This window comes from Lactuca saligna, chromosome 1 (assembly GCF_052625555.1).
Source record: "Lactuca saligna cultivar CGN05327 chromosome 1, ASM5262555v1, whole genome shotgun sequence".
NCBI lineage: Eukaryota > Viridiplantae > Streptophyta > Magnoliopsida > Asterales > Asteraceae > Lactuca > Lactuca saligna.
Window position 1 is genome coordinate 19,696,106 of NC_136417.1, and position 9,140 is coordinate 19,705,245.

At 31.3% G+C, this 9,140-nt stretch overlaps 1 protein-coding gene across 1 annotated transcript; it reads left to right on the forward strand.

Moving 5' to 3' along the window:
* Positions 1–4,460: 4,460 nt before the first annotated feature.
* LOC145026359 (uncharacterized) lies at positions 4,461–7,154 on the forward strand. Its single transcript, XM_078976834.1, has 3 exons — positions 4,461–5,238; positions 5,907–6,254; positions 6,342–7,154. Exons 1-3 carry the CDS (start codon positions 4,762–4,764, stop codon positions 6,936–6,938), a joined length of 1,422 nt encoding a protein of 473 aa, XP_078832960.1. The 5' UTR covers positions 4,461–4,761; the 3' UTR covers positions 6,939–7,154.
* Positions 7,155–9,140: the final 1,986 nt, after the last annotated feature.

Sequence of the window (9,140 nt, forward strand, 5' to 3'; positions counted from 1 at the left end):
AATTGTTATTAAGATGTGAAATTTTAACGAATTTTATGTTAAAATATGAATGATTTATGTATGAACGTTTGTAATTTCATGTGAATATATTTAATTTTGTATTGTATAAATATGTAAGAATGTATTAATTGTTGTAATTATTTTGTATTAAACTTTGAATAAGTAATTTAATTGGTTTATTAAATTGTAAATATAGTATTTAAGTTATCAATCAACGATTTTATATAAACATCTAATTTGGAAGGAAGAACGATAACGACGGTAAAGTGGTGGGTGGTGGGTGCGGTGGTTGGTGATCTTGGTGGTGGTGATAGAGTTTAGGTTTAACTTTTTTTAAATATGTGAATTAGTGTATAATGAATTGTATTATGTTATTTTATGAATTTTATATATTAAACTAAAAGTAAATTATATTAAGTTGTATATTTTATATAAATTTTGTGTTAGGATACCAATAAATGCATGCATGAAAATATTAAATTATGTATTAATGAATTAATATGTTTATTAAACTGTGAATATATCTTATACATGATATATTTCTTTTTAAATAAATATACAATTTAGAAAAAAATAGAAAATTGAATTTATAAAGTCATAAACCTATTTTTTATTAAAATGTTGTATATTTGGTTGCAAAAATAAAATGGTATGTATTAAAAAGTATTATCAAAGAAATCAGAACTATAATATTTATTCTATTAAACTATGAATCCGGCCAGAAAATGTCAATGAATTTAGTATTGGTCTAGTGGTGGTGTGATGGTGGTCTGATGACTGTCTAACAACAAGTGGTAACTAGCTCTAAACTAGAGAATAAAAAAGTTTGGTTAATATAATATTAATGTTTGATTTGTCCAAAATAACCTTAATAAAAACATTTAAAAATTAGTTTTTTAAGGTTTTTAACCTTTTTGGATTTTTATTTGAACCAAGATATATATATATATATATATATATATATATATATATATATATATATATATATATATATATATATATATATATAACCTTTTTTACATTTTTGCGCTTATGCATGTTTTTAGCATTAAGTGTAAAATACATTTAATAACTTGTAACAATATTTTCTTATTTTTATAATTAATTCAAGTTGCTTAATTTTATTTTACATCTTGACATATATTTTGATAACATATTTAGCATTTTTTATAGTATTAACATACATTTATAGATGTTTTGATAACAATTTTAAACGAAATGAGATGAGATAACAAGATAGTTTTTTGATTATCATTTTACTTTTATACATATATAAAATTTCATTGAAACGAATGAAACATAATTAACTTCTATTCTAATAAATGAAAATCTTTTTGCCATATATTATATTTTTATTGATTTGATCACGTGTTATTTTGTGGTTATTTTCAATTAAATTTTCTATATGATATTTTGCGGTTTTTTCTATTTTATTAAATTTCATATAATATTTAAATATAGTAATTATGTAAAAATAAATGAATATCAATTTCAGTAATTGACGTTGCTTCTAATTTTAACATTTTTAAATTAAAACTTTATCAGTTACTTTGTTTATTTATCTAAATTATTTGTTTAACTTTAAAAGAATAAAACTCATTAATTTTAATAATTCAATATTTTTCTAATTTTTCTTATAAATTCAAAAAATTTCAAATGTTTAGAATTTTCATATATATATGAACGCATGTAATACATTTGTGTTATACCTAGTCATTTTATAAATTTTTTTATTTTATTAAATTATATATAGTATTTTAATGTAATAATTGCAAGAAATACAGTAATAATTGGATATCACTTTTATTAATAAACTTAAATTTTGGTTTTAAAATTCCTAAAATTAAAACTTATTAGTTTCTTTTATTTATTAAAGTTTTTGTTTAAATTTAAAAGATAAAAAACATTTTCATTATAATAATTTAATATTTTTCTTATTTCGTTATAAATTCAAAGTTTTTAAATATTTTAAAATTTATATTTAATTTTTTAAAAATTAATTCATGTAATAAATAAGAAACAGGTAAATTGAATTTGAATCATCAAAAAAAAGATTGTATTTCTTAGACGACCCAAAACAAGATATATTGTAATGTTTTGTACAAAAATATATAAATAAATAATTAAATAACTAACTGCTTAACAAATTTCCAACTTTTAAGTCATCAAGGAAACTCTATTATAAACCAATTTATAACGAATCTTTAGAAAATCAATTGTTTGTATCTCGAGTTGGGTCGGGTTCGTAAACATTTTGTTTTTTATGTAGTAATTTTTTTTAATCTTCTATGCAAAAAGGTACTGAAAAAGAAAAAAAGCAAAAAAAAAAGGAAAAGAAAAAGGAGGAGAGGAATATTTATGGTTAGAAGAACATACTCACATAGAAATAGAATGAGAGGCATTTTTATAATCATTTGGACTTCACGGATACTTATGTGTTTCTCAGCCTACAGTAACATGCATACAACCCCGTTTCACTCACCGTTCGATCATTTTAGAAAATCGTAAACTACGAAACATTCGCCCTCAAGAATTCCAGTATGCAAGTGTAGTCCTTAAATTTCAATTATCTAATTTTAATTATAAATTAAAATTCTTCTAACAAAATAGTCTTTTTTGAGGTCAATATTGATCAATAATTAGTCAAAAATTCATAAATATGAACCCTTTCTTTTGCAACATTGCATTCCCTTCATAACTTCCACCCAATCTATATTTGATCCAAAATTTATATGTCTAATTGTCTTTTTATAGTTAGGTGTTGATGAATAGCCTAATTATAGCTAACCAATGATGAGTATACTTATATGCAAATAAGGTTAGCAAATATGTGAAATGAAAGAATAATTTTCTTACTTGTGAGTAATTGTTAGTATTCCGTTGGTACTAAATTATATGGAAAACTTTAATATTGGTATGATAAAAAACGAGATTTTAAACTGTTAGGAATTTGACAATTGTTTACACTTTATGCTAGTAACAATAAAATTTAAAAAAACGTAGTTTATATGATTATTGAAACTATATAGACATGTTACCTTGTTTTAGACAATCTTCACTGGCCATTTAAGTAATCCAAAATATTAGGAGTTGTATGAAATCTCTCAATAATGTAGGGTTTTAAAAACAATTTACAACTCAATAAAAGTCAAAAAAAAAAAACAAAAGCAAAAAAACGACATAGAAAGCCGAAAGACGCGGATATATATAAAGATCAAATCACATTCAACCCCTGCTAATTAGCAAAACTTCATATAAGACCCAAACTTACGGGATAATCACAATTAACCCCTACATTTCCAAGATGAGGCAATTTCTAGATAAACAATGTCCTCACATACACGTCAAATGTTTAAATTGTTCCTACCGTAACTGGTAATGTACATATAGATGCCGTATACATTAAGAATCCACTTAAATATGTAGGCCATATAAGCGTTTAATGCAAAATTATGTATATTGATCCTATGTCACAATCATTGTACTCTAAATTTGATATTGAAAAGTCATTGAGTTATTATTTCTAATCGATAAAAACACAAAAATAAACAAAATAACTAAATTGTTACAAACAACTTCTATATAAACTTTTAAATTGTATATTTACGAATGTTATTGTTGTTGACCAAAATGTAAATAACACAACATTGGCTATTAACATTTCATTTGAAGAACGGTATGAGATGTTTAAATTGTTCCCACATTAATTAATTATATGCATATATATATATATATATATATATATATATATATATATATATATATATATATATATATATATATATATATTGTAGATATTAGAAGAATCCACTATATGGAGGCCATGGGGGAGTTTAATGCAACATGATGTATTTTGATCTTACATCATAATCATTGTATTCTAGATTTGATGCTGAAAATACGCTTAGTTCATTATTTCTTATCGACATAAACACAAAACTAAACAAAATGACTAAATTGTTAGAAACAATTTCAATATGAAATTTTAAACTATATGTATAACATATGCTATCATATTGACCTATAGATAAGAAAAACAGAACATTTGATATTATCCTTTTATTTGAAGAAAATGATGGGCATGTTGAATATTCACTGGTCGCTATACAAGTAGATGGAGACAAAAATGATTTTAGAACCCAATCAATTTTATAACCTAATTTTTGTTAGTTAATCCATTATACATCATTTCAAGAACTAACAAAAGAAGAATGCCCAATTTAAAAACTTTTTGTTTTTATATTTCGAGTACTCTTTATCATACAAAATTCATCTACCTAGAACATCAAGTTGAAATAGGGTTAGATGATTCTATTGTGGATGTTATCAAAAGGGTATTCGTTTGATTGATCATTAATGTGGGAGGGATGTTTATGAAATTAGGTAAGATGTAGGGGTCCGAATACGATACACACCACCTATATGTATAATACACCTTTCAATCTCCCTCATCTCTCTCTCTCTCTCTCTCTCTCTCTCTTAAACAATTGGACACAAAGTTCAGAGCAATGGCAGCACCAACAGTGTCGTTTGTCTCGTGTTCTTGTTAATCGATTATATACCAAAAACCCCTTTACTGTTATTATTATTATAATCAATCATCTCTGTTTTGCTTTCTCTCTGTGTTGTAATTCTTAAAGCAATCAACATGTTTTGCTTCTCTTAAACGTCATACTCCTCTCTTTCTCTCTCTTTTTAGTGCTTTTTTTCAGTGAGCACTAACTGATTTGAGCTTAAATCTCATCTGGGTTCATCTTAATTATGGAGAAAAAACAAGGGTTTTTTTCTACATTGAAGGAGGAAGTAGTCAGAGGCTTGTCTCCGGGAAGGTCGAGGAATAGAACACCGAAACCTGGCCGGAGCCGGAGCGGGTCTCCGAATTCGGGTCTACTCAGGCGGAGGAAAGGTCACCATGTGGCTCAAACCGAACCGATTATGTCAAGATCCGGGAGCTTGAGACCATTGGAAGCTCTGTCACCGCTCCGAGAAGGTCCGGATCCGAATGAGACGACGGTCGACGCCGCCGGAGATTCCTCGAAAGTAGAGAGATGGGGACACTGGATGAAGGGCCAGTTATGCCGTGCTCCGTCCGCTGCTACCAGTTCCGGTTCGGGTTCTGCATCCTATCAACGTTCGGATCTGAGATTGCTTCTTGGTGTCTTGGGTGCGCCGCTTGCACCAGTGCACGTTAGCAACGCCGAGCCCTTTCCTCACCTCAGCATCAAAGACACCCCCATTGTTAGTTTCCATCTCTCTTTTCCTACTCACTTCGATTTTCTTGATAAATGCTTCTGAAATACTACATGGGTACTGATTTTCTTGCTACAATTTATTACATCGATTTAACTTGGATATTAGATTGTTTGACATTTAAAGTCAAATATTTCTCCCTCTCTCTCTCTCTCTCTCTCTCTCTCTCTCTCTCTCTCATTTGGTATCAAGGATATGTGATTAACATAACTTGTGCATTTTAGGCTAATCAACATTCATTAATTGCTTTGGTGTTTATATATAGCATGCTAAGGTAGGGTCTTCAAGTAAATTAGTATCCTATCCCCATAAACATGGAACTAGATTATGTGGATGTGATGGTTTGATTTTTTTGTTTTTTTGTTTTTTTTCCTATTTTGTTTACTTATTTTAAGTGAAATTCCAACTAGTAATTCTGTTTTCTCTTTCCCATTCTTTCAAAACACAATGATTCAAAAAGTTTTACTCTCGTTTGATCTACATGTTTGTGCGATTTCAAAATAGAAATATTTAATTCAAGATTTTTTTATTCTGGTTGGTTTTTGAGTAAATGCAAAGCAAATAGAAGTTAAGCAATAAAGATTTTTCTGGTGGAAGTTGTTGTGTTGTCGTCGTCATAATCAACATCATCATCTATTTGGTGGCGGTGGTTGCAGGAAACGTCTTCAGCACAATACATACTGCAACAGTACATGGCGGCGTCCGGCGGCCAAAAGCTGCAGAACTCCATTCACAACGCGTATGCAATGGGGAAAGTGAAGATGTTGGCATTTGATATAGAAACTGCAACAAAAGTGATAAAAAACAGAAACTCATCAAAAACAGCAGAATCTGGAGGTTTTGTGTTATGGCAGATGAACCCTGATATGTGGTATGTGGAACTCGCACTCGGTGCAAGTAAGGTTCACGCCGGTTGTAATGGGCGGCTCGTCTGGCGGCACACACCGTGGCTCGGTGCTCACGCCGCCAAAGGACCGGTCAGACCCTTGCGTCGCGCTCTTCAGGTAAATCACTCAATTAATTTTGAAAATCTTTATTTTTATCCCTCAATTTATTTTTTTACAAAAAATTAAATTAAAATGTTTTATTAGGGTTTGGATCCACGAACAACTGCAAGCATGTTCACACACGCAAGATGCACGGGAGAGAAAAAAATCAACGATGAAGATTGCTTCATCTTAAAGCTCTGTGCGGATCCACACACGCTAAAAGCTCGAAGCGAGGGGCCTGCTGAAATCATCCGACACGTGTTATTCGGGTATTTCAGCCAAAAAACGGGGCTCCTGATCCACCTTGAAGACTCTCATCTAACCCGGATCCAAACGAATGGCGGAGATGCTGTTTATTGGGAAACCACAATCAATTCGTTTTTGGATGATTATAGACCTGTTGAAGGAATCATGATTGCACATTCAGGAAGATCGGTTGTGACTCTTTTTAGATTTGGTGAAACAGCTATGAGTCATACAAAGACGAGAATGGAAGAAGCTTGGAGTATTGAAGAAGTTGCTTTTAATGTTCCTGGGTTGTCGATGGATTGTTTTATTCCTCCTGCTGAGTTGAGATTTGGGAATGTGAGTGAAGCGAGTGAGTTTGGACAGGAAGATCGAGTCAAGACTGCTGCCATGGCTGCTGCTGCTTACAGGGCGAAAGTTGTGGCATTGGAGAGATCAAGGAGAGAGATTTGATTTGATGGGATATTTGGTAGAGGAAGAGGGGTAGAATGGGGATTTCGTTTTTACTTTTGGAAAGGAATAGGAACTTGACTGATCATGAGCAAGTGTTAATATTTCTGGGGATTATTGTTATGTTTTGAGCTTTTTTCTGTCAGTCAAGAGTTCAAAGGTCTCTCTTTCGCTTACTCTCTTTGTGTAAAATCTTGTTTGAAAGATTGACATTTGATATCATCTTTGTACAATACTTATGCAAAGCATAGTTATTTTCAAGTTTTTTGATCTTGTCAGTGTCTTTTTGTGGTAAATAATGCATATGGTATGAATAGTTGAATGATAAATGATATGATGGGAAAGGTGAACACAAGCATGATGATATTGTTACTGCATATGTATATGTATGTTCATGAATATGGTTTAGTTCATAGTCCTTTTTACTTGCTTAAAATAAGCTCATTGTACGAGAGTGACCTCACATGCCTTTTTATTGTTTTGTTTGGTCCTACTTAGAGGTGTGAGTCATATAAAGGATTGTTTTGAAGCTTTTCTTAGACAAGATATACCGATAAGGAATCGTAAAGGTGAGGGATTTGGTGCGATGTGAAAGCAGATGATGCAAGTGAAAAATTTGGTAGATGGTGGATGATAGATGCTATAACATATTTGGAGAGGTGATTTTTATATTTTTGTGTTGAATACAAAAATGACAAATCAAGTATTTATATAAAAGTAACTAAGTTGGTTGGGGAAGATAAGTGATCTTGATTGCTTTATTTCTAACCAACTTTCCCTCGAATTAAATGCTAGTGGCTAACATGAAACTTGGATCATAGGTATTGCAAAACGAGTAGTTGAAACTTGAAGGACCGTTGGTCAAAATATCAAGAACCTATCCTATGGAAGGAACATATTGAAGTACTAGAGATCCAAATACATGTATCAATATCAATATGTTTGGTCTGCTGATGAAACACATGATAGACAATCTGATACGTTGCATCAATATTCTCTCACCATAGAGCCGTTGGACTAGAAAAAGAGAAATAGGTAGCCGAATGTTACCCCTCAAAGTTTGTGGACTAAATCAAGGTGGCAATGTTCCTCCAACACATGTCCTTTATTACTTTAGTTTCTTTGTAATTTGTAGAAGGTGTCCAATTATTTTATGTCTATTGCTAGCATGTAAGGCCATCTATAAATATACCATATCTATTTCATTTTTCCTCTTTTCATTTTAGAGGCCAATATTAAATATAAAACATTCTTCAATTGTTTGAAGTTCCTTCTTAGCACTCTTAGTTATGATTTAATCTACAAGTGCTTCAAACCTCTTTCAAGTCTCATTTTACGACATACTTGTAACACCCTGGTATTCAGGTACTTTTAAATTTATCCTTATGGCTTTAATTTATATCATTTTGGCCCCTGTAATAGAAGGAAGTAGCCATGAGAAGCCCTAATGGAAAAATCGTAATTTGGAAGGAATGGGAGTACGCCATGCGTATGTGTGTACGCTTAGTGTACTTGGGTGCGCCCTAGTACGTGGGGTGTACGTCAACATATGCATGGTGTACTCATTAGGTATTGAAAACCCTAATTTTTTGGGTTGACCCCTATGTAATCCCCCTTATAACCTCATTTCCCTCACCCTTTCAGTCTCCACCCTCCTTGAGTCGATTTTGCAAGCCCTAGCCCTAATATGTGTTAAGCTTGAGTGTGTGTGTGTGTTCTTGGTGTTGAAGAAAGAAGAAAAGATTCTTTGAGAAGCTTTGGTGTAGGATTCAAGCTTGTAGATCTGAGATCTTCATCTCTTTGGGAAGCTTAAGAAGGTATAAAGCCTTGAACTTTACTTGTATTTCTTAGAGATCTAGCCATATGGAGTTTTATGAGTTTTGTCCATTTTCTTTGACTTAATGAGTAAATGTTACTCTAAGACTGAAGGAGCTACCTTTTCAGAAGATTTAAGTTGTGTTAAGTCATAAAAATGCTTTCTTGACTTACTTAGTGCTTGTATGCAAAGTGTAGAGGTCTTTAGTGGTTAAGACCAACTAAGAAGTTGGATTTAGGTCTTAATGATGCATGCATAACCATAAAGTTGGAAACTTTATGGTTAAGAGCACCTTCTTGGACTTGGATTTGGTTATTGGAAGTTTGGACTGCATGGATTAAGCCCTTATTCGAAGATTTTCATGGCCACCACGTACGCTGGGCGTACCA